This window comes from Dendrobium catenatum, unplaced genomic scaffold, assembly GCF_001605985.2.
Source record: "Dendrobium catenatum unplaced genomic scaffold, ASM160598v2 fragScaff_scaffold_1220, whole genome shotgun sequence".
Taxonomy (NCBI): domain Eukaryota; kingdom Viridiplantae; phylum Streptophyta; class Magnoliopsida; order Asparagales; family Orchidaceae; genus Dendrobium; species Dendrobium catenatum.
Window position 1 is genome coordinate 415,592 of NW_021319682.1, and position 27,368 is coordinate 442,959.

At 36.3% G+C, this 27,368-nt stretch overlaps 2 protein-coding genes across 2 annotated transcripts; both read right to left on the minus strand.

Moving 5' to 3' along the window:
* Nucleotides 1-7,498: 7,498 nt before the first annotated feature.
* Nucleotides 7,499-11,353, minus strand: LOC110094259 (putative disease resistance protein RGA4). The gene is made up of 2 exons (XM_020819485.2): nucleotides 9,471-11,353; nucleotides 7,499-7,631 (listed from the first exon to the last, which is right to left on the minus strand). The coding sequence occupies exons 1-2, from the start codon at nucleotides 11,317-11,319 to the stop codon at nucleotides 7,567-7,569; spliced, it is 1,914 nt and encodes a 637-aa protein (XP_020675144.2). The 5' UTR covers nucleotides 11,320-11,353; the 3' UTR covers nucleotides 7,499-7,566.
* A 50-nt stretch (nucleotides 11,354-11,403) lies between these two features.
* LOC110094178 (putative disease resistance protein RGA3) lies at nucleotides 11,404-13,573 on the minus strand. The gene has a single exon (XM_020819380.2). It carries the CDS (start codon nucleotides 12,853-12,855, stop codon nucleotides 11,509-11,511), a length of 1,347 nt encoding a protein of 448 aa, XP_020675039.1. The 5' UTR covers nucleotides 12,856-13,573; the 3' UTR covers nucleotides 11,404-11,508.
* Between the last annotated feature and the right edge of the window lie 13,795 nt (nucleotides 13,574-27,368).

Consider the following 27,368-nt stretch of genomic DNA (forward strand, 5'->3'; position numbering starts at 1 on the left):
TCCTAACTATATTGGATTTTCATGCTCTTATCATTATCCCAAGTCAACATTTCTATAGAAATTTTTCCTGATTTTTTTGTGGGGGAAGATCTATTGACACTATTGATAGAAATTTTTCATATATTATTATACAATAATCCGATATGATTAGTCATTAGACCTTCAATTTTATTTATGTTGAATTTAAGGATTGATTGAACCTTTTATATGATATGAATTTTTTATTATTAATAAATGGTTCAAATCTTTTTTCTAATTGTCTCATTTTTATTCTTTTAAAAATACAATATAGCAAGTCTTATTGGCTACCTATTGCTCTGAGGCTTTTACATTTGAAATGAAGTGCTTAATCAGTATCTGTTGAGTTGTAATTCAACTTTTATATGATATGTATTGCAGTCCATGACCCTTATCTAAGATTTTGATGATGACAAATAATGTCAACTGAATTGTTATTCATTGAATATTCTTGATTTTTACTCTTGTTAGTGAGTACTAACATTTTAGGGAGATCACAAATTACTCTGGACAACAAGAAGACTCAAGACTGTATAAAGTAGTATTTAGAGTTTATAAGCTTGTAAATTTTTTTTTCGTTTCTTGAGTCGGCCATAAATTGCATGCAAGTCTAAGCAACCATGCACACACAGGAGGAGAGTGTTTTAAAATGAAGATTTTTTTGTTGATCTACTGTACGAGTTTATTTCACATTATACAAATTTAATTTGTACCGTAGGAGTTTAGTTCGTACTATACGAACTGATCTGGCTCATCGTCTAATTGTAAACAAGTCGTACTATACACTTTATATCGTACTGTACAATATGTTTCAGATTCAAAACCCTAGCCACCAGATTAATTTAAGTAAGCTCTTAATACAAAATTTTTGAACTAATATTACTGTACGATTCTATCATATTGTACGATATTTTGAATGCTTACTTAAATTAACCCCCATGAATAGTCAGCAAATCAAGGTTTAATTTTTGATTGGTTATAGTTCTATACAATATTGTTTGTACTGTACAATGAACCGAGGTTGTTTTCGATCATCCCAGACATCGTACCAGATGATCACTTAATTTTGAATTAATTGTACTGAATGATGTAGACAATGTACCGGATGACCTGAAGCTTTTAACTTGTCATACTATACGAAGTGGTTCATACCAGATGATGAATATAGGCGTGTTTTGATAGTCCTAATGATCGTCCTATACAAACAAAATGATTTTACATATTATATTGTACGATGTTGTCCGTACCAGACGATGAATAGAGGCTTGTTTTAGTCATCCCAGAGAACGTCCTATATGAACAAAAGGAATTTACAAATTGTACTAGACGATGTTATATCATACTGTACTATATATTTCAGGAAAAATTTGCTTGTTCGTAATCTTTCATACCAGGATGAAACTATTTTGTACTAATCATACAGTACAATATTGGATCATACTCTATGATCATAACGACTATATTGAAAATTTTCAGGGTTTTTGGAGCCTGATTTAAGTACAAAAACTTCTGTTTTTTGAAAGAGAAGAATGGGAGATAGAGGAATGTGATTAGAGAGAGGGATTCCTTGAGAGATCTCTTGAGAAGATTTTAAGGTTTGTGAGAGGAAGAAGTAGGTGGGCTTTATGAGGGAGGAGTGTGAGGGAGATCACACGGTTGCTCCTTGCGGGAGGTTCTCTAAGGGAGAGATTCTTCTACATCCGTGTCCTCTAAGGTACTCTGCCTTCTCTAGGAGGGAGAAAAATGAGAAGGTTCGCTGCCATCGCCAGAAGGTTGAAAAAGCATTTGGCACTCTACCACGCTGGGTTGGTGAAAGAGAGATTTGTAAAGGCTTCTCCGCCTTGTTATGGGGGAAAAAGGAGAATTACTGTTTAGTAGTGAAATTCCCGAAGTGAAGGACTTCAGGGAGTGGACGTAGGTCATATGACCAAACCGCTATAAATTCTCTGGTGTGTTTTTTTCTTACCGCACTTTATTTATGTTTTAATTTTTATTTTCTTTAAAATTTCTTGGTGAAAATCATTGTGAAAATCATTTGTGGGCATGTTAATTTTTCATCACCTATTGTTGCAAATTCTGTCTTAAGTATTCGCTTCTACATCAATTAATTTTCTTATTTAAAATTTAAAAACATAATAAAAAAATTAGAACTTCTGTTTAGGATTAAAATTTTATTGCAATAAATTTCCAATTCACCCCCCTCTAAGGCTTTTATGTTTGAAATGAAGAGCTTTATTAGTGTATGTTGAGTTGTGATTCAACTTTTATATGATATGGAAATGGATTTTCTATTATTGTTAAATGATTCAAACCTATAGTTTATATTACACAAAAAAAGTTTTAAACCGCAAATGCGTGTCCCAAGACCGGATGAAAAACGTTGAGGGTTTTTTATTTCTTTCTTATAATTAAAGTGTTTTTCTTAATGTGTCAATAAATTATAATAGTATTCTGCAATTTATTTTTCAAATTTTATTATAGTATTTTTTCTATAAAGTCACTATTTTTTTATTTACAGAAAAATGATCATAACTTTTAATATTTATAATAACTATCTTAAATATTTTTTTGTCTATTACCTAACATTATGATTTCTATTTCTGTTTTTAATATATTTATATAATGTCAATATATTATTTATTATTATTTATTATGTGGGCTCCGAAAATTAGGCCTTAAACTCCTCCCGCTTTTCTTTTCTTTGGCGAGGGAGTTTTAATGGATTTAAGTTTCAAGGTAAATTTTGGAAGTTAGATAGGTTTGTAGATAAGACACTACCCATATATTTCATCCTTATTTTGCCAGGACTTTATGATCTGAGTTCTGATTTCATATAGGCACAAGCTCCTATAGTTAATTACCCCTACAAATAATGAGAGAGAACTTTTGATTAAGGTTAGTTGTCAATCAGATACGTAGAAATACATGTTATCTGGCATATAGTAACAGCATTGGACTTAAAAAATGTTGAAATTGGAAGGTTGGAAGATTTGAAATTTAAAATTATAAAATTTCACCATATTGCACTTAAAGCAGATGGTAGGGGAATAGATGATGGACCCGATCAAGATCACATGGTTTCGTCTTCCAAGCCATCGTAGTTCATGGTCTACTTAGTCAAAGGAGGTCGTCAACCCAACCTGATAGAAGGATCCTTATCAGTAGCCATGGGTTGCTTCGTCCAAGGGTATCTTGTAGACCTGGGGTGAATGTTTGTCTAAGAGGACATATTTGAATCCACCTTAGCTAATAGAGGGCTTTATGCCATATCGATTATATCCTATTGATCATATCTCAAGGATTTGACGTCACTAAAGAGCGTATTGGCTCTGGCCATAACCGGTATTTCGTGATGCCATTTGGCGGTAAAACCACTCGGTTCAAAGGTCCTCGGGTCATAACCATTTATCCTGCGGTGACATTTAGCGACAAAATCATTAGTTATAGGACATGTACCGTGTCATTACTAGCAATTGATTATTTAAGAATAGATCCTAGTGATATTTTGGACTAGGCATTAGCTCTTTGTGAGCTAAAGTAAATTTCAATTTTGTCCACCTCGATAAACTGTTGCATAGGGTAGATGGATTTTTTGCTTTAAGTGATTTATGATTCAATTTTAAATTTTAAATTTTCTAGGTTTGGATGAATTGTAGAGTTTTGGATTTATGAGAGCATTGAATTTCATGGGTATTTGGATAGAATTTGAAATATTTGGAATCAACCCCTCTAATTAAGATTTATATTCAACACGGCCATTATCGGGGTGTCTTGAATCTTTTTCATTTTTGGATTGGACCTTGTCGACTTTATTGAGATGTTAATAGAAGAACGGATTCATTATAGGCTTTGTGCCTTTATTTGTAAATTTTCCTTGAAATAGACCTTGAAGGCCTAATAAGAATGTATTAAGACAAATACACTGGTCGCCGAAGCCGAATATTTATTTGATGGTTCAAACCTTGTTGACTCCTATTGATCCACATAGAAGAATCTGGTTCGAACTTGAATTTACTTATCGACCAGTGCAACATCCCTAAACATCATGTGTGTACCAATAACATGCTCGTCAAGGTCCATGCGGGTGTTTGGGGGTACTTTATAATTATTTACTGAAACTTATTGACATATATTTATTTGCTTGGAAGGATTGGGATCAAATTTATTGATCCGTGCAGCATCCCTAAACGTCACATGTGTACCAATAACATGCTCTTCAGGCCCCATGCGGGTGAATGATTATATTTATGCCTTTTGTATACTTATGTGTATACTAATTACGATGCATAGGGGGGGGGGGTACTTTAAAATATTTGTAAATGATTTCTATCTGCTTTCATGAATGTTGTGGATCCTGGTGTGTTGTAGTATATTTTATATTGAGTTATTTGTTGTTTTGTACAGGTATATTGTCATAAACTGCTTATTTCTTTATGCAGATGCATTGTAAAGCACCAACAATCTCCTGCTTTAAGTTGTAGAGGCTTGCATTTATTACATGTCATTCACCTTTGCTCGTAGATGGCACTTTGCATATATAAAAGGCTTCTTACGATGGCTTGTAGGATTTCTGGATTTGTCCGAAGATGGTATATTGAGTAGGAGACGGGCCATTTGCAGCAGTTGTAGGCACTTGCAATTATTGCATGTCATTAGCTTTTGGTTGTAAAGGGGATCGATGTACTTGCTTGTCATTAAGTGGTCATCAATCAAAAGGGCGTTATGACATGTGACGCTCATCGCTAGTCACCAATTATACATATGCTACTATGCATATATAAACCCCATCATTGACAATAGGTATCCGCATTCATTTACACATTTATTTATGTTTTCTTGCGAAGGACCCCCTATCCTTGTAATACATTTATTGTTGTTGCTCGCAGGCAAGTTAATATATCCGTTTAAATGCCTATATTATTCATTGCTTGAGCTGCATTTGCCATCCATCTTTTGCATATGTTGATTGATGAATTGTTGCCTTTGTCATTGGTTTCTTTACTGTGTTTATTGAAGGAATCTTTTATATTTGCTTGCGCCCATTTCAGTGTTCATAGGGAATTCACTGCATTCATAATCATCTATTGATTGTTATCCCTTGCATGTGAGGAGTCTCTTATTTATTCATTGGTACTTGTATTTAGATTCATATGTCGGTACCGTCAATCATTAGTTAAAACTCTTATATTATTGATTTCGAACATATTATGTCCCAAGTTCTTGGCCGTGTATAGGCACTTGCATTTTTGCACATGCATGTTGTACTTTGTAAGCAAATGAACACTTGAGCTAACATGGTGATTCTTCAATGTTGATTAAAAATCTGCATCATTGATTTCAATCATGTGGTTGTTCATTCATCTGACTATTCCCTTGTGCCGATTGCTTGACACCAATCATCTTCAATTTCTTAGGAAAATGATTGAGATATATTTCTTGTATTCATGACATGCCTCCTTTTTACTCAATTTATTGTTATTTAGGAGTGGGTTATGCTCTATATTGCAAACCAACTATCATGCTCCAAAGTTCTCATATGATGACTTTGTAATCAAGCCATGTCTTTCACAATCTCCTTTTGTATATTTATCAATACCTTTATTTCACTTAAGAAGATGTCATTTATTTGTCCTTTATCTTCATAAACATGTTACAAGAGAGTTGTTTGTTCAAATAGTTCAAATTCAATATGGTTCCATTCAGTTCATTTTCAAGTCTTTTGCAATTTGAGTTTGATTCAAGTCCAGGTTCCTTTGATCATTCAAGTCAAGTTCAGATTTTTTATTTGATTCAAGTTTTAGTTTGCATCATTTGATTTCAAATAAGTTCCCTGGTGAACAAAAGTTTGCAAGTTCAAGTCCCCTGTTGTCCTTTTGAGTTCAAATCCTTATCTTTTTTTAGATAAAATTTCTACAACCTCCGGGCGTATGGGTGTCAATTCAGGTCGACGGGTCTGGTTCGGGTCGAACCCGAGTTGACCAGGATCTAAACGGGTCAACCTGACCCATTTTTACAAACATGTCGGACATTTCAACCCAGACCCGACCTGGCCGGATTGCCGGGTTGACCCAACCCAACCTGCGCGGCAAAGAACGGAGCTCGCGACAGCGCGAGTGCGGACGAAGTCCGGGTGTGTTAGTCCGTGGAACCGTGCGAGCGCGCGAGTTCGAACTTCAGAGGGAGTCCGGGTCCGGCAGTCCACGGTACCTCACCACGCTTCCGGGACGGAGTCTGCCGGACCGAATGCACGGCAGCGCGAGCGCGATAGCGTGAGCGTGGGATCGGGCAAGGTCGGTAACGACGAACCCGCATTTTTTGGGTCAGTATCGGGTTGATTTTTGGTTTTCGGGTCAACCCGAACCCGACCCATTTTTGAAACGGGACAAATATCTGAACTGAACCCGATCCATTTGCTAAACGGGTGAATACGAACCCGGATTTTTCTAGGTCGGGCCTGAGTCTGGTTTCGGGTCGGGTCAAAAATTTACACCCCTACCAGTGCGTCTCCCCTGATTAGATAAAAAATCAAGAGGCAGCCTACTCACCATGTCAGGAAAGATGTGCACGATCAGTGTTTGTGAGACACCGCAGCCGTAATATTCATTATCCACCTCGCCAAGAATGGCGTGCATGGGTCTTTAAAAGCACATGTTTGAAGAACCAGTTCTTTCCCCGCGTACGGATACTAATATTTTTGCCCCGAATTATAATTAATGATAATTAATTATAATTAATAGTAATTAATTATAAATAATTAATTAATTATAATTTAAAAATAAGTAACTATAAATAATTACTTATGATTATTTACTTAATTATAATTAATAATTAATTAATTATTATTAAGTTATTATAATTATACTTAATTAATAATTATAACTAATTAATAATGAATTGTAATTAGTAATTAATTATAAATACAAGAAATAATGATTAATGAAATAATAATAAAAATAATAACAAAAATAAAAAATCCTCCCTTCGTTCTGTTGATGTTCCCGGGAGTTGGCTGCAGAAGCACGCAATGGAGAGAAAGTGACTTTCATACCTAGCGAGCTCCTAGTGTTGCTACCGATCAAAATGTCGTGACCCCCGATCCAACAGGGGCAGGCGTCCAAGGAGCAAAGCCGATCGAGCGGCTAGGGCTTGGAGACGGCTCGGGATTTGGTCGGAGGAGGAAGGAAGAACTCCCTCTCTCTCTCTCTCTCTCGACCGAATGGGTTGAGATCGAAAAAGGCGTGGGGTGAGTGTTTGGCGAATTCGGTAGGTTTCGTCGGAGGTGGAGATTGGTCCGACTTTTGAAGCTTGGATGATGGGAGATTGAATGGAGGAAGAAGAGATCGGGAGGCCTTGGGTTGAGTTCGGATGGGAGGTTGGAGTTTAGCGCACAGCAGGATCGTGGGCTTCGGTTTCGGAAGACCGGAGATCACAGAGAGGGGGCGACGCCCGAAGGCTTCGTTTCATTTTAAAGGGGCTGGAGAGCGGGAGCTTCTGCCAAATGAGCGAATCCTGGTAAACGACGCGAACGGCGTCGAATGAATAGTGCTTTCAGCAGGTTTTGAGCCAGATTTTGTGGATTTCAGCCAGGATTTGAGCAGGATTTCTGGATTCAGGTATTCATTGATTTCTTCTTTTTTTTTTTTAAGAATATGTTATTGAGGTCAACATGTTTGTATTTGCATTTTTTCATGTATAATTTTTCCCAAAATAAATAAAGAATTTTTGGTAGGTCGTCTTCTGCTACCTTGTGTTGTTATTCACGTATTCTCTTTTTTAAATATATTTTTTATTTTTAAAATTTTATTCAGGTGCACGTGTATTTATACTAGGACATTCAGTTTATAGTACAAAGAGGTGTCAATTATGCATTCATTATTACGGAGAATATAAGCATTTTCTTGCATATACTGATATACAGATTTGAGCTTGCTGATGTAGCAGAAATAACCAAATCATTCAAATTGATATTGACTTACTTTTAGTCAAAATGAATCTTTGTTGAGATCTAAATCATCACACTTAGTTTTATCTTCTGGACTCAAATTTACTGATTAAAATAGCAGCACTTAGAGAAATGATGGATGCATTGATAAGGAAGGCCAAGGAAAGAGCAATTGCACTTTCTGTAGTGTAGAGCCTGCATCCTTCCTGTCATGGTCACAGATAATATATAACTGAAGGTTCAAAAACAGAAGAGGCTTATTCATAATAAGAACACTTTAGTGCTGATTTCAATTACCTAACAGTGCTGTAGAAAAAAAAATTTACTACTGCTCAATGCAAGTTGTCATCATATATTCAACATTTATTACCATCTGAAACCCTTTTTTTCAATTTAATAAAGAAGCAAACAGCCATCTGAAACCCTTTTTTTTTAATTCATAAATTATGATCTTAGTGAATTTGACTACTTATTTTAATTAATATTGCTTTCTTTTTTCGTTGCTCTTTTCTGAGATCACATGAAATGGAGAGGTAGGATTTAAACTTGTCTTCCGTAATTTTTTTGTTGCTCTTTTCCCATACAACATATATATAACATTTCAGTTAATATCCTAAGATGAGCCACGATTATAGATTTGGGAATAATGATATTAAATTTATGCTCAGTCATTTCTCAGATCACAACTTTGACTATCAATTTTTATCCTCTTAATGCATTTCATTTAATGCATTAGTATTGAAGATTGTTCTCTTTGAGTAAGATTTATCATGAAGAACATTATAAGCTCTCAATCATATGAGATTAGATATACATGCCTTTGCTTGAAAAGTATTTCAATCATTTATCAATTGTTATCACTTCACCAACGGTGCTCTCTCTCGCCAAACATATCATCGGATGCAACAACCAATGAAGAGAACTATCAATAGGTTTTCCAAAATTCTAAGGTTTTTTTTTTCCAAAATTCTAAGGTTATTGTATACTTAGTTAAGAAATGGTTATCAAAATTTTGAGAGTTATTTACTTTTTTTTTTTAAGATGCCAATTTTTTACTAATTGCATTCTCTTTTCTAAATACTAGAAATTTTTGTTGTAGTTAACAACATTTAAGACTTTAGTAGGTTCTCGTCTGAAGCATGTGATCATATTTCTTGTGCTAATATGACAAGAATATCTTGAGAAGAGAAAGAAAAATACACATGACTTTGTCGTGGAGGGTGGAAGAAAATACAAAGAAGGTCAAATTCTATTGAGAGGAGAGAGTAATAATTCTTATATTTTCATTTATTTTTACGATTCTAGCAACGTGCAGTGTGCACACGTGCATTAAAACTAGTATATAAAAAAGGACCATCAAATAATACATAAATAAAATTAAGTACATCAATATCACTGATACAAACTTGTTCATGCTGCCATTGCATTCTTCACATTTCATATATATCAAACAATTTATTAAGATAAGAAGAATGAAGCTCACCTTATGTATTTTGAATTTTTCATTAACGAATAAAGATATCAGGAATATGAGCAATCTTGTGGCGATCGGAGCCTCCATCCTTTCGATAGCGCTCAAATAACTCTGGATGACAAGACTGAATTGATAGACGTTTCAAAGAGGGAGGAAGGTTCGGCAATTCCCGAAGCAATGGAACATTAGAAATATGTAGTTTCTGAAGTGAAGATAAGCTTTCCAAGAAGGAAGGGAGAGACTCTAAGGATTTGAGACAGAAAAATTGCAGCTCAGAATGAGAAGACCTATTATTGAGAAACCACTGCTCCGCCTCATTTGAAAATAAAACCAGCTCATCATTATCCATAATTGAAAGCCATTTTAAGGAGGCGATACTTCTCAATGGCTCCATTAGCAACACCGATGGATCACTTATTTCAAGACTGCTGAGCATGAGATGACAATTATTAGTGGTCTCCACTTCTCCATATCTTCCCAGAGATCTCAGATTGGGGCAATTTCTAATAGATAGGTTCTGAAGTGAAGATAAGCTTTCCAAGGAGGAAGGGAGAGACTCTAAGGATTTGAGCCATAAAAATTGCAGCTCAGAAAGAGAAGACCTATCATTGAGAAACCACTGCTCCGCCTCATTTGGAAATGAAACCAGTTCATTATTACCAAAGATAACCAGGTTTTTTAAGGAGGCGATACTTCTCAATGGTTCCATTAGCAACACCGATGGATCACTTATACAGAGATGGCTAAGTATGAGATGGCAATTATTAGTGGTCTCCACTTCTTGATATATTCCGAGAGAGATCAGATTGGGGCAATTTATAATTGACAAGAATCTTAGTGCTGCAAGTCCTGCTATTTCATCAAGAGGAAGGGATGTAATGTTTGGACAGTTACAGACCGATAATACTTCAAGGGGAATAGGATTTGAATTGCTACAAAAATTCAAAGTCTTCCACCCAGTGTTTTCTATCTGCAACCTCTTGAGCTTAGGAGGCAAAGAGGGTAATTCTTTCAACTTCGGGCAGCTAAATAGGTTCAGTTCAATTAAGCAAGGAAACAAACATCCATCTTCAGCAGCTACTCCTGCCTCAAACCAATCCTCTAATGCTTCTAATCTCTCAATACATAACACCTCTAGCAATGGAAAGGCATGGTATTGATCAATCACATTAAATTTACTTTCGAGGCATTTTATTTTCGGCATGTTATAAAGTGTTAGTGACTTGAGGATGGGAAGTTGTCCAAAAGGTGGAAGAGTTTCACACTCCAAGCAATCTCTCAATTCGATTTTCTCTAGATTGAAGATTGGATTGACATTGTTCATCCATATTGCAGACCTTGAACCTCCGTAATTATTTATCCTCAGATTCCTTAGACATTTTGGTGGCTGAAGGTTGTCGAGCACGTTCTCATCTAAATCGATGATCCTCGAATAAGTGTTACTCCACCATAAGTTCAAATCTGTGAGCCTCCTCTTTTCGCATAATTGGGCATTACGAGCCTCCTCGGCGTCCTTCACATTTTCAAGGCAGTTGATTCCTAATTTGCAAAGATCATTCAAATACTTCAACTCATCAATTCTAAAACCTATCTCATTTCTTAGATCAAACATATCCAGTTCTTGAAGAGAGTTTAGCTTCCCAATCCCACATATCAATGAAATATAATTCTCGGGCAATCTCAGGTAACGCAAGTTAGAAAGGTTATTAATATCGCTTGGGAAAAAATCATCAACTTTAGGTTGGCTTAGCTTCCATGGGTGATCATATATTAAGTATCGCAAGTGATAGAGATTACTTATAGATCTTGGTAGCCTAGTCAAATTATAGCCCTCAATCTTTAAGTATCGAAGATGTATCAAATTTCCAATCTCCTCAGGAATCATTCTCAAGTTTAAAGTAAATATGCATAATAAGCGTAAGCTTCTCGATGCTTTGAATGTTTCAATAAGTCCACTGCAAAGATCCTGATCAGAATCTTTATAGAACAAGAAAAGAGAATGCAAATGCTTAAACTTCTCAATCTTTCTTAAGATGCCTGGATTTGTAGTTCTAACGGATAAGTGTCGAATAGTCTAATAAATTTTGAGAGATGACTCTTCATCATCCACAAGTTTACCACATTCATGTGCAAAATAATTAGATGCTGACTTATGTATTAAATCATGCATCTTGTAGTTATATCCGACCTTGTAGTTATATCTGAACTTGTAGTCATCTCCGACTTTGTCAAATAAAGCTTTTTTGACAAAAACATCAAAATACCTTCCTCCGATATCCTCCATAGTCATTGCTTGAGACGGCTGAATGAAACCCAATGCAATCCACATTCGAACTAAATCATCTTTATGGTACGTATGATCTTGTGGGAACATACAACAAAATGCAAAACAATTTCGTAAATGATTTGGCAGAACTATATAGCTCAGTCTTAAGATGGAATGGATAGAATTCTGATCCAATAAATTGCTTTCTAGAACTATCCTCCAATGCTTGTCATCCAAGTTGTCCTTCAGAACACCACCAATGACTTTAGCTGCCAATGGAGATCCTAAAAGCTTTTTAACTATCTCTCGAGCAATGGCACTTAATTTTTTATGATCATCAGGGGGGTTCTCTACACCAGCAAATGCATGAGAGTTGAGGAGCTCCAAACACTCATCTTCCTCGAGGCCTTCTAATTTAACTATTTTCTCCTTCTTTTTAATTACCTTTACGAACATCAGTGCAACTGAGTCCGTTCGAGTTGTTACCAGAATCTTACTACCAAAACCCCCATAAGCTAGAGGGGCAAGCACATCCTCCCATTTGTTTTTATCCTTCTCGTCATCCTCCTCCCAAATATCATCCAACACAAGTAAGAACTTTTTAGACATCACCTCCTCCTCGAGACACCCTTGAAGTTCCCCAAGTGTCTCCAAACGAGGCCTCTCCTTCTTAAGAGATTCTAACATATCTGCAATGACTTTTTTCACATCAAAGTTGTTGGAAACACAAACCCACATTCGAAAATCAAATTCCTTTGTAATTTCATCATCTTTATAAACATGTTGCAAGAGAGATGTCTTCCCCATACCACCATGGCCCACTATAGATAGAAGAGAAATGTTTCTGTACAAATCAGTTCCCCAAGGCTCATTTGATGGACTCAGCCACTCCATAACAAGCTCCTTCTCCTTGCGCCGCCCGATGAGATCATTTTTAGGCAAATATCCTGTTTCACGTGTTTTGTAGAAATGAACCTCCTGCTCCTTCTGTTCCTGCTTCGCGCTGTCTAAAAGATGAAGGAAAGTAGTAACATCAGCCGAAACTTTATCAAGTTTCTGCACAGCCTCCTCCAGTCGCTTCAAGTTGGGATCCCTTTTGAGAGCACGTTCGGCAATTTTGAGAATTTTATGACGACTTTCAAATAGGATGCTCATGAACTTTCTTTTCTGATCATATATTCGCGAGCAGAATCAAATAGGAAGCTCCTGCAGGTGGCCGAACGCACATTTATTTCTTCCGTGTTTTTGGTGAGCTGTTCTTTATGCTTTGTGTACTCAAACTCATCGAGCACATCATCCGCCTCATCAATAGCATCTCGCAGCTGCCATATCCATTTGTTGAAAGCCGGGTTCTGATCGCTGATTTGTGCTTGTTTAGCGGCGAAGGCGACAGCTTGGATCTTCGGGTGATTCTCTCGCAGCCTTTCCAGTTCCTTCTTCATGCCCGTCTGCTGTCCGACTTCATCTTCCAGGTAATCAGAGCAAACGTTGATTATCTTCTCCATGATTGGACCTACAACTAATTCCGCCATGGCACCGACGATCGAGGTTGTGAGAGCAGAACAACTGAACAGTATGAGAAACAGAGCTCGGAAGAGAAAGAACTCCAGCTGGAAATGGTCACATGCAGCATAAGTCAAATAAACGGAGATTAACTGAGAGAGAAGACGAAGCTTCCTTTTAGTTGACTAAAGTCAAGTAAAACGGAGATTAATTGGAAGGAATTTAATAATTAGTTGTTTGTTTCTGATATATGGTATCTAAATGTTGGTAGATTTTGATATAATGATTTATTCTACATAAAATTATATTATGAGTAAATCAAATATATAAGCATCAATTTGATTTAGTTTATTTGCATCTATAAGCATCAACAAATAACAAAATGGATTCAAAGAGCTCTAATGATAAATGAGATTATTTTGAGTTGAGCTCATTGATTGTTAGTGTTTGGCTCTTTTTAAAGTTTATTCGTTAGAGTTTGGCTCAACTTCAAAGATATTTATGAATAGCAAGTTCTTATTTGATTTATTTGTTCTTGTGTGACTTGTATTCAATTTGAATTCAACTCAAAATAGTAAAAGAATATTAACTTTCAAAAATTTTAATAACTCATAAAAAAAATAAAATTTTATAGGTGATAATAATCAATTAAGCTCAAAATTTAAAATCCAATAATTTAATATCTTATATTATAAATAATAAGTTCATTATTGATAATTCACTACAGAAAAAGCGCCTATTATCTGCAGAAATCATCAACATAAATCATGACTTTTTAGATGAATTTCATCATTTTTGGTGGCTTTCTGGCGAAAAAATTTATGCTAGCATGAACCACGTATGAAACAGAATTTGACTATTCACGTAAATCCATTTCCCCACGTATGAAAAAAGAATTATCAATGATAAATTTCATGAGATGTATCCTATGCCATGATCTCTGTTCTCAATTTAAAGAAAACATCCACCACTAAAACCACCAATGTTTAAAATTTGTTGAAGTATATTCCACTTCAAGACCATGTAATTACATTGCTGATTTTTTTTTTCCTTTTTAAAATATGAAAATAATTGGTTGAGGCTTTCCCATTTTAACTGATAGAGGCTAATTATCCAACATGAAGGATATGGCCGAATGGTGGAGAAGAAAATGCCTCAAGCAATTTAATATAAGTGGATTATGATATTAATAATAAAATAATAATGTAATATAAAAATAACTATATAATTTATTAAGTTTTAATATTGAACTCATTAAAATTTTTCAGAGCTTTAAAAATTATTAAAAAATATCTATTAAATAAAACATTTTATTTAAAAAATATTTATAAAATCAGTTTACAAAACGGACACCTAACGGTCCCAAAATCCCAACTTGTATCTACAAGTATCAATTTCTTAAGGATTTTTACTAGTGCTAAAAAATTATGAAATAAATCGTGTAATTAAAATACTATAATAGTGAAGATATTTTGTGATTTTTACTTATAATAATAACTCTAGAAAAAATTTATTTGCCTAGATCATTTAAGGAATACAAGCTTGCGAATGAGAAGGAAGGAGAAGGCAAAGATTGCTACCTACGGATTGAGCGAGCTCCTATTGTGACTTCAAATCCGACGCCATCGAAGGAGGCAAAGCAACGAGCGAGCTTTCGTCGTGCTAAGCCCGCACAGCACGCGAAGACGAAACAGCCAAGAAGAAATGACGATGAGGAAAAGCAACGAAGCAGGAGATGCAAACCCTCCGACCACCTAAATTATAAATTAATCCAAACTAGCATTATCAATATAATTTAGATATTATAATTAATTATATAAATGAAATAATTAGTAGTATGATTAGTACTATAATTAAGTAAATTAATTTAGTTTAATTAAAAAAATTAATAGAAAATGACCTCCCCTTGTCTTGGAATCTCTTACAACACACTCAAAATATTATTCCAAATCCATTTGACCCAAGTCCAACCCTTGGGATAACCTGGTTGACCAAGTCAACTTAGGTTGACCTATTAGCTCTTAAAGGGCTTAAATGGGTCAAATTAACCCATTTGAGCTCTCCCACTCCTATCACCCATTCAAATTGACTCCGAGACTTGACTTAAGCATAACTTGATACTCGGTCAACCTAATCCAACTTGAGTTGACCAAGTCAACTCTCAATTCTTAGTCAAACTTTAAAGGCACTTACTTTAACCCACTCTAGCCTTGACTTTGTCCCTTGACCCTTGCCTAAACCACTCCAAATAATTTTTCACCTCCCAAAGCGCCACATCATCAGCTTTGACCTTGTTGACTTGTCAAACCAAGTCAACAAGGTCTTTAGACCCCATTTTGAGGTTGTCAAACCCTTCCTTTGACCCCAAGAGCATTGCTTGAGCTTTGAACCTCATCTAACCTGCTCCCCCCATCCTTCCACTGCCACCTTAGCACTCATTGACCAGTTTACTGGTCAAGGGAGTCAATGCATCCTTAAAACCCCTTTTCATAGTTAAAGCCCTACAAAATTCCACTTTTTTCCTATATCACATGCCTAAGCTCACCCCATTGGCTTTATTTCCCTGGTTAAGCCCTGAATAAGCTGCGTTGGGGCAGCCTTCTAATGGCTTGGGACACGCGTTGGACATCTAGGGGAGGCCTTTGATGCATCACAACCATCCAATTTGATCCAGGCCATTTTGAATAGGACAAAACCCTATTTTGGATAAGGATTATTTCCTTAGCATTCTCTCACTCAATCCTTCTCCTCCAGAGCTATTCAAGCCCTTAAAAACTCTCTAAAATCTTCTCCAGACATTTCTTTAGCTCTTCCAAGCCTCCCTCTACCAGATCCTGGCCTCCAAACCCTCATTGTAGAAGAGAGATGGTTTAAAGAGAGAATCAGGAGATTCAAGCATAACCTCAAATCCAGCCAGCTCCAGCTTTTGGTGTCTCATCAAAGTTGTAGAAGATCACTGCAGCTTTTCAACAAGCCCAAGATTACAAAATTCCACTAGATAGATTGTAAGATATACTTACTTTTAGTTTAAAATTAAATTTGAAACTATACAAATTTTAAAATGCATGGAGCCTCCAAACTCCAGGCATTGCAAGATCATGTTGCCCTCTAGCTACAGTTCAAATTTCGTATAATTTTATCAAGTATTTTGAAAGATATGGCCATTTGAAAATTTTCAAGGCGCGAACGGATGGCCCTAAATCTGCCACGTCGCCACCGTGCGGACTCCTGCTGTATTCTAACCCGTGCCCTCTAGTTTGCTCCAGGATGCGTGGTGGAATCTGGACTGTCAATTTTTTTGCGGTCGATCAGACGGTCCAAGACCTATCCGACGTGTTTAAGTGACCGCTGGGGTCCCTCTACGTGTCCTGCCACGTGTCAGCCGATGGTGGCGGCGGCACAATCATTGCCGCCGCCGTTTAATCATTAACTTGAATATAAAAAATTAAAAAAAAAACTAAATCTTTCAAAATTCACAATAAATCTAATTTTTCACCAAATTTGATGTTTCTGGGCTCGTTGGAAAGGGCATTTTATCTAGTATTTAATAAAATTAATTTTGAGTTGATTTGTACATTGGATAGTGAGATATTTGAGCATGTTTGAAATAAGTTTTTTGTACTTTTCTCACAATCCAGTGGTCAACTAGAGCCCAAACTTTGGTGAAAGATTATTGGGTATCTTAGACATGTCTAGTAATTTTTTTAGGATCAGATACCCATTAGATTTCTTGATATGAAGTTTTAAGGCAAGGGGGCCATTTTGGACCCTAAACTTTGAAATTTCATAACTCCTTAGGATTTTAGTATTTATTTTACTGTGATATTTCTGTGGTATGATTGCATGGATTTATTGAAGGTTTTATAGGTTTCAGATTCAGTTGGTAGTACCAAGTGTGGGTAGTATCTTGATCCTTAACCACTAGATGAGACTTTAATCTAATTTCCTTAAGTTTATCAGATCAAGAGAGCTAAGACTTGATAGCTCTTCATCTTTTGGATGCTGAGATAGGGGTTTCTCTACTACGACCTTTCTTATGACGTATTGAGTAAATGGAGCTACCAGTGATCTAGCCATATTTGAGCTTATTAGATTCGACCTCTTACACTCATTTATGTTTCAGACTTGAGCTACAAGAAATATGCTTCTCAATGCTGATTTTGCTAAAGTTAATAGATTAAGAATTCTCCCTTATAATTGAAGATTTAGTGTCTACGAATATTTGGTAATCACTCGAGATTCTTCCTTCTCGTAGAAAATTTGATTCTTCAATCAATTGGGAGAATTGGGAAGACTACGATCACTTGAATTAGTCGAGTCAAATTAGCCTTCATTCTTCCTACGATCCCTATTAATGGGTTAACGAAATAGAGGTTCCTCTACTATGGCCTTTCTTATGGCGTGTAAAGTAGATGGAGCTGCCAGCTATCCGACTATATTTGGTCTTGTTGGATTTGACCTTTTATACCCATTCGAACATTAAGCTTCAAGTTGTGAAAGCCTTCAAGCTGTTTTGGCTTAATTTGTTGTAGCGTGTAGTCACAAAAGTTTCTTTCTTGACTTTCAAACCTTTGTACGTTGGAGAATGTAGTATCTCAAACTTTTTGAAGATCACCTGCATATACTTTAAAAAGAATTTAATGTATTCTTCAATATAATAAAATATTATGTTGATAATTTTAAATATTTATTCAGGAATTTTGGTATGTAGCATGATATTGATCCGAATAAATATTTAAAATGCCATCTGTCTCGCTGGGATATTTTAAAGTAGAATAAATTTGGAATTTTAAGATTTTAAATATTTTTTTGGAGATCTCAGCGCATAACATAATGTCTATCCAAATAAATATTTAAAATGCTCCTACCTTGCAGGAATATTTTGGATAGGCTTTATATCTTTGAGGTTTTAAATATTTATTCGAGGATCTCAATAGGCAGTGCGATGTCGACCCAAATAACTATTTAAATTGCTCCCAATCTGATGGAGGATTTTAACTTGCATTTTTTGCTATATAAGAGAATCTCAAAAATATAAAATACATATGTGATAATAAACATGTATAAAATACATATCACATTGAATATATCATTTTCTTGGGCAATTTCATATGTAGTATTTCTTCAGATATTGATCGTTGATTGGCGGCATAGGTCTCTGACCTTCCAAATCAATCAACTGATAAGCTCCTCCTTGAAATACTTTCTCTACAACAAAAGGCCCCTCCCATTTGGATATGAATTTGCCACCAATTTTTTCGATATGGGATGATTGGCCTCCTTAGAATTAGGACTAATTCCCCTTCTTGAAATGCCTGAGGATGCACCATATGATCGAAGGATTTTTTCATTCTTCCCTGATAAATATCCAGGTTTTGTTGAGCTTGTAACCTGAGTTTATCAAGTGTGTAGAGCTCTTCTATTCTTAGGAGAGCATTCTGTTCTTGAGTGAGATCGTTTTGGATTGCTACTCAAAGTGATGGTAGTTCAACTTTTAGCGGCAATACTATTTCAACTCCAAACACTAATGAATAAGGAATGGCTTTGGTTGGCATCTTCAAAGTTATATGGTAGGCTCACAGTGCTTCTTCCATCTTCGTATGCAACTCTCCTTTGTTCTTAATAAGGATCTTCTTCAATAATTTCACTAACATCTTGTTGAAGGCTCTGCCAAGCCATTTACTCTTGGATTGTATATTGATAAATACTGCTAGTCGATCTTATGCCAGTCAATAAACTTATATATTTTAGAACTCTTAAATATTGTATCATTATCTGAGATTATACTGTGTGGTACATCAAATATGTAGACAAAATTATGTGTGAAAAAGTTAATCACATACTCGGACATAACTTTTGAATGGAGCTGTTTCTGCCCACTTAGAAAAGTAGTCCATTACTACTAGAATGATGCGATGTCCCGTCGATGATCGAGGATTTATCGGGTTGATTATATCTGTACCCCAACATTCAAATGGACATGATGATATTGTTGGGTGCATAAGATTTGGTGGTTGATGTATAATATTATCATGGATATGACATTTGTGACATCTCTTTACATGGTCTATATAATCTCTAATCATGGTCGGTCAATAGTAACTCATTCTCTTGATCTTAGTAGCCATCTTGTGACCTAATTGATGTGCACCACAAAGCCTTTCATGGACTTCTATCACTACCTTATCAGCTTTCATGTTCCCTAGGCATCACAGCCACATCTGATCAAAAGCTCATCGATATAGCGTGTTGTTAACAAACGCATATCATATCACCTTTTTCTAATTTGTGCAGCTATAGATTTATCCACTGGGAGTTTACTTTCCTTGAAATAGTCAAAGGGTTGCCTCCAATCATTCTCTACTTTAATATCTAAGTAATGCCACCATAATTTTGAAGCATGACTAGCTTTATTTCTTTTGGCTACATGATATCTTTCTAGATAATTTTCCATAATGATCTGATGGAGAGGTTGAGGGTCAATTGGAATTATATCTCGTTGGCTTAAATCTGATACTTCTTTTCTTCCCTAAAAAATTATAATAGAGCGGGCTCCAAGGCCCTACGGGTGTAAACTCCAATGAATATAAGCCTCTCCTCATTGATGTTCACCATTTCCTTGGCCAATTTAGCTAGATAACCTTCTTTAGCATTTTTTCCTCGATAAACTTAAGCTATTTAAATATTCATTACTTGCTTTAGAAGCTCAAGGGCCCACCGATGGTAATGGCCAGTTCAAGTTTATCAACCTTGTAAATGTCAAGGACCTGATTTATCACAAGTTAAGAATTACCAAAGATTTAGAGATTTTGAATTCTTATATCAATCGCAATATCCAGTTTTGCTATTAGAACATCATACCCAGCCTCATTATTGGTTTGAGGTTTAGTCAAACTAAATGAAAATCTTATTATGCCTCACTCAAGTGCTATAAAAATGAGACTGATGCCAGCTCAGGCCCTTGTAATATTTGGAGGTCAGATAGGCTTAGTCGAGGAAGCCCCATCAACATATATCTCCCAAAATTATAATTTATCCTTTTCCTTGATCTATATGATTTTCTCATCAGGCAAATTATCATTGAGTGGAGAGTTTACAGAGATAGGATGTGTGGCAAGAAAATTTGTCAAGGCTTGACCTTTCACTGCCTTTTGTGGTATGCACGTGATTTCAAACTATAGTAATAATAATGCCTACATGGCTAGATGACCTGTCATCACTAGTCTTATCATCAAGAACTTTAGTGGATTGATCTTTGATACTAACATAACTTTATGAGAGAGCATATAATGGCAGAGTTTTTGAACTGTAAAAATCAATGCTATGCAATGCTTCTCAATTGGAAAATAACAGATTCCTAGTCTGGTCAACCTCCGACCGATGTAGTAGAGTGTATTCCCACTTCCTTCTTCATTATGTTGGGCCAATAAGGCTCCGAGGAACTCTTCTAGTGCTGTCGTTTAAGATATAAGAGGCTTCCCCAAAATTGGTGCTACAAGAATGGAAGGATTTAACAAATATCTTTTGATATTGTCAAATTCTTCCTGACACTCTTCATCCCATTTGAAATGAACATCTTTTTTCATAGCTTCGAAATTGGCTGACAATAACCCAATATATTTGATATGAATCACCAAATAAAAGCCAATTGTCATTACAAGGAGCGTAGTTGTTGAAGATTTCTGGGAGGTGACATTTCCATGATTGTTTTGATCTTATTGGAGTCGATCTTGATTCTATGATGACAAACAATGTACCCCACAAACTTGCTCGAGGAGACCTTAAAAGAACACTTGAGGGGATTCATCTTTAGATCATACTTTCTGATCCTTTCAAATATAATCCTCAAGTTGTCTAGGTGATCTCTTTGATCCATGATTTTGAAAACAAGGTCGTCCATGTAGCACTCGACCTTTTAATATATTAACTCATTTAAATATATACATCATTGCCCGTGATAGGTGATACCAACATTTTTCAGGCCAAAGGGCATGACCATGTAGCAGAAAATGCTGATGAGTGCTCTGAATGATGTGTGTTTTTTATCCTCAGGCCTCATCTTGATTTAATTATATACAGATGATTCATCCATAAATGAGAACTTGTCATAGTTGAAATTGTATTCTACCAGGAGTTCTGATATAGAGAGAGAAAAGTTATCTTTTGGACACTCCTTATTAAGGTCCCAAAAATTGATATATATATGAATATGATAATTCTTCTTCTTTACAGGGACAATATTTGTGATCCAATCGGCATATTTTTCTTCTCGAATGAAGCCTACCTCTATAAGCTTCTTTGTTCCTGCAATCACCCGTTCTTCAATCTCCAATCTCATTCTCCTTGGAACTTATTTAACTGGTGCTGCATCTGGTTTGATGGCTATTTTGTGAACTGCTATATCAGGAGATAAGCTTGACATCTCAGCATATGTCTAGGCAAAGTAGTTCCTGAATTCACAGAGGAGTTCTTTTATTTCTTCCTCTTACTCTTCTGATAGAAGGGAGCTAATGAAGGTTGGGCGTGAGTCCTCCTCAGTTCCCAAATTAACTTCCCTTAGCTCATCCATAGTAGTAGTCTATCCACCATCTTCCAACTCTTCTGGTGCTGGCTTGGCCTCTATGGGTTGATTATATTAGGCTTCAACTTTGTATATCTCCTCATCACCATCATTATAGGATTTGATTTCTCCTCATATGATTGCTTGGAAAATATCCTTTTGAGCCTGCTTCGGTATGATGAATCCTAAACTCTTTTTTATAAAAATATCATTCTTCTTTAAAGAGTGGGGATTTCTTCAGTATCAGAGGCTCAAACAGAAATGAACTTGTTGTTTGGAGGAATGAGTTTTTCCTCACTTTCATAATATTCTTTAGATGTTTATAGTATTATTCCTAGGGAATCTCGTAGGTACTAATTCCCAGGAATCAATGAGTATACGAAACCAGCCGCGATTTATTTCTTTTTCAAGTTTTCTGATTGAATAAAATTGACTTGCTAATCCACCCTTTTCTATTTGGGGAGGTACATAGAATATCACAAGCTTTTCAACATTATGCAGCTCTCGTGGAATGACTTCTTTAAACTGTTGCAAGTGAATACATGCAACTACGAGTATGCTATCTAAGATCGATTGATTATCTATTCTTCTGGAGAATACACCCTACATCGTATTCATGCAGATAGAGTCGTAGTAATAACCATCATTTGAATATTCAACCTCCCTACTCTATTCAGTCATAGACTGGCATACTCTTTGGGGTTTGGTAGATGTGACATCATCTTCATCCGTGTCACTCCCTAGGTGAGGAATATATTTCCTTTCTTTAGAAATGAAAGGTGCCTTAGGGAGAGTCGGCGTTTCCTTCTTTCTCCCCACCTGCTTCTTCTTGTTTTCTTATTTAGGTTTCTTTGTAGTTATGGGTCCGATGCCTAGGCCTCGAGAGAGCTTGATAGCTTTAGCTTCTTTGGAATGAAGTATTTGACATCTTCATATATCATTACTTCATGGAATTCAAAGGGTTGGATGTTATAAGATATTCTGAATTCTTCTCCATTCCTGAGGTACTTCATACATTAATGTAATGTTGAGAGATGTTGTAGCCATGCAACCATGGGCGATCAAGAAGCGCCTTAAATATGGTATCTACTTCAATCACATGAAATTTGGCGTCTGTATGAAGCTCTCCAAATATGAGAGAGAGTATAAATGATCCAAGGGTCTTCTGCCCCTTCTTATTAAAGTCATGTACCATTAGCTTATCTAACCCAAGATGCTCCACATAGAGGCATAACAATTTTAGTGCTTTCAAGATCATTTAATTTATGGAGGACTCGGGATCGTTCAGTAATATGTAGAGGGTGATTCTGATCTGCTGTTCCGAGCATCATATCTTCTTCAGTGAAAGAGATGAATGGCTCATTTTGAGCTTGTAAGACCTCCATCATATTACACTCAAAAAAATATGTCTTGTACCTTTTGGGGTCTTTGAGAGCCTGAATCAAAGTCTCCTGAAGATCTTTGGACATTATAAGAGCATCGTATATGCTAAGTTATGCTGGTATTTTTCTTAGATGGGATAAGACATTATAATCTACCCCCTTGACTGAAGTATTCTTTTTTTAAGGATCTTCAGGAATAATATCATAGTTGATGACTATCTATTTCCTCTTATCTTTATTAGAGATCCCTTTCTTCGGTGGAGGTAAAAATATCTTACCATTCCTTAGTTGTACTTGATCGACCTCATGTGGCTTAACCTCATTTAAAGGGATGTTTTCTTCATAGTCAGCCATTATTGCGCCTAGGGATTCATCTCTTGATAAAGAGTCACTACCTAGATTTATATGTCCCATCTGCAATAATATGTCAGGGTCCAACTCATCTTCCTTTGGAAAATACAAGTCATCTTCTTAGCTATAATACATTAATATCATCATTAGACAGGATTTATTAGTAACTTCCTCAGCGTATCCTTCTTTTCTCAAGGTACTTGGTGCCACCGAGAAGACCCGACATACTTCTATGGGAGAAGAATTCTCATCACTTTCTTTAGTTTCCTATGTTTTAAGCTCTGACATGAAGTCAACGAGCTTGATAGGTTACCTCACATTCTGGTATTATTCATCTAGACTGCCTTTGATTTGTATTCATTTTATCTTTGGGCTTCTTCAACTTGGACTTCTTCTTAGAGGATTTCACCCTTTCAGGTTTCGAAGTGCCATCTTGATTGGGGAATTATTTAGAAGTAGGAGATCGTACTATAGGTAGTGCCTTCAAATCTATCATCAGTTTAATAGGAGACTTTAATTTTACACTTGAAACTCTTTTAAGCTGTTTCAACATTTTCACTATCTTCTTAGAGATTATAGTCTTCCACTACTCTTCTTGAGTTGGATTCTTTTCATTTCTTCTTTCTTTAACTAAGGGTACAGAAGAGGACGTAACCACCCGAGTTGATTCTTTCTTAGAATGAGTTAACACATTATCGGATAATGAGAGTTCTCCCTTCCGATACTTCCTATCGAGCCAATCCATAAAGATATAGCAATCTTCAATATGATGGATGACTACTCGATGGTACAGGCAATAATTTGGGGCACTAGTGTGCTTTGAATCTTTGGGTCTCTTGCATTCAGGCAGTTCTAAACCTGCTTTCAACACCTATCAAAATAATTTGGTGACACTCTCCCTTTTGAATGAACATTTTTATTCATCTTTTCTTTGAGGGATGGGAACGTTCTATCACTAGTTTCCATTATTTTCTTTGGGCGTTCTCCACCACCTTGATAAGTTCATGGCTTATCATTCCCCCCAAGTATGAGCTTCGATCGGGGGTTAGGGTTTTAAGCTTATTTTGGCCTTTCTTCATACTGCATTGGCTTCTTGCCTTTGCCTACATTTTAAATCACTTTTTTTTTCTATTAACTCTAAAGAAGAAGGTAGAGCCGGCATCACCTCTTCTAGCACATAAGGCTTTAGCCTTCTTATGCTTATCAGAGTGACTTTCTGATCTGGATAACTTTAGTTTCTCAAACTTAGCCACCCTATCCAGCAGGTCTTGAAATGTGGTAATTATAGCCATGCAAAGGTTGCATCTTTTTATTAATGTTGCCCATTAATAACTACATAGCATGCTCCTCTTTTAATTGTTACTCACATTTCATGCTTAAGTTATACCAGCGAGTAATGTATTTTGTCACTGATTCTTCCCTTTTTCTTTTTATCCAGAGCAAGGTCAGCTATCATTATCTTTTCAGTTGCACTAGTGAATCTCTTCACAAACATAATTTCTAATTCTGCGAAGGTCTTTATAGAATCATTTTGTATTTCAGCGTACTATTTGAAAGAAACTATTGTTAAACTACTAATGAACTGTCGGAAGTGTAGGGTGTCGTTTCCCCCTGTATTCCCACCAGTTTTCTTAAATTATGCCAAGTGCTGTCGGGGGTTATTAATACCATTGAAAGTATTGAACTTTAGTACAGAGTATCCTTTTGGATATAGCACTTGGTCGTATTCAACAGGGTACGGACGACCCTTTCCCACTAGTTTCTCCACCTAATCCATGGCTTTGATAACCTTGATATTCTCAATAATGATTCCCTCCAATTGTATAGCAGTCACAGGTTCAGAGGTACTTATAATATTCTGCTGAGTGGGTTGGCGGGTAATGATATTACTTTATTACTGCCTTCAGGAGCACCCTGTACTCCAGAAACTTGAGGCATTTAGAAGTTTGGAAGAGGATTAGGCATGGCATCAATAGCGGTAGTTTTCTGCATCATCTACATTATTTCTCCCATTTGATCCATCATCTCATTCATCTTCTCATTCAACTGAGAGATTTCCCTATCTTTGGCTCTCATCTGTCACCTCATCTTCCTTTTCATGTCGGCGAGTGTCATTTTCATCATCGAGGGGATTCCCCAATACTTCCTCCACTTAATCCTCTCCTTAGGAATGACCACCTTCGCTAGTGATGGACCTAACTTCATGGAGACGTCGGTGTGCTCGCCTAGGTGGAGGTTTCCAACGATCAACACCTTCACCGTCATCATAGTAGGCCTCATCATCAGTATTAGTGTGTCTCATCATATAGATGACTTCCATATCCAAGGTGCTATTTATATCTTCCAATTCTTCTTCTAGGTATTCTTCCATATTTTTTTCAATTTATTCTTATATATTTTCTCTTATATTCTCCTCTTTTTTCATGTCTTCTTCTTCTTCCTCTTCCAGTACTTGAATTTTAAAGCAGTGTGCCACTGGATTTCTTGTTCCTGATTTGACAAGAAGATTTCTTCGACCAATAGGTTGTGGTTGAAGTTGGCAAACTCTTTGAATGGAGTTAGTGAGCGATGGGATCCCCTGGAGGATTCTCTAAGGTGTCAACCATCGAAATGGGTGCCATCGTGGGCCTTCCTTGGGACCCATTTCTGACGCTATTTATTGTTGGGGGCGGATCTCCAAGAAGCCTCATCGAATGTCACTCCAAAATCAGTTATCATTTCTTTTCTTTCTTTTTCATCTCTTTAAAGCTTTGGCCTCCATACTTGTTTTCATTTCCATCGGGAGCTTTCAGTGGTGGATCAATGAACGTATAGTTCAAGTTTTATTCCCTGATGTTCGCTATATGGAATATACTTTCTTTCTCTTCTCTCCACCACAACAGATAGGCGTTCTCTAGGTGGGATTCTCCTGGCCTCGATCATCAAAGGCCATTGGAACTTCTTCTTCAGTCCTTTCTCCTTCATAGTCTTTAGGACTCTGTAAACTCGAGTTGATAATGTTTCAGGCTCCTTTTCTTTGGAGGGATTGGGACTTCAGTCTGTTGATCCCAAAAGGATTTCTTTAGCTCACCAGTCGAGTTATTTTTTTAACCCATTTCAGACCTGTAAACCCATTTCGAGTAGGAATGGTTTCCTCAGGCTCCTGGGCTGGTAGGTTGGAGTGATAGATAGGGAGTTATTCCTGTTGAGTTCGGATCTCAGGATTTATCTTTCTCCTTTGTCTCCTTATAATCCTTCCTCCAATTATGTAGGCCTTATCATTGTATTTTCCAGGTGCAAATAACCCGGTTGACATGGTAGTGGTGTTAAAAGGCACCACTAATATTCTTCCTCCAACTATGACCCTCTTAATAGCTGGGGCTTCAAGTTGTGATAGCCTCTCAATAACATAAATTCTCCTATGAGGCTCCTTAGTTGTAGGTCATGGCACTGTCATATACACATGACGGGTAGCAGTTTCAATGGAGTGGGGCCTACTGACGGGCCTTTCAGAATTAATATCGTACGAAAATATGCTAGTGACCCTTGCAGTGATTGCAGGAAATTTGACACTACCAAATTGGATTGTAGCTCCATCTTTTCTAGTTTTAATGATAGCATTTGCTAGTTGGATCCTGGCACTTTATCCCATTTGGTTATTTATTGGGTATTCTGTAGATCCATCCGCACGAATGAAAGGTAAGGGTTAGTAATCATAACCTGATACATCACCCCACACTTTCAAAGTATAAAGACTTGCATAGAATAGAAAATAAAAGCTAACAACATTTGCAAGCAATTCAAATAATACAAATTTAGAATACTACTAAATGTGTTATCTCAATGAATTTGTTTGAACGATCATCTTAGAATATTTAAAATTTTTTATTGTT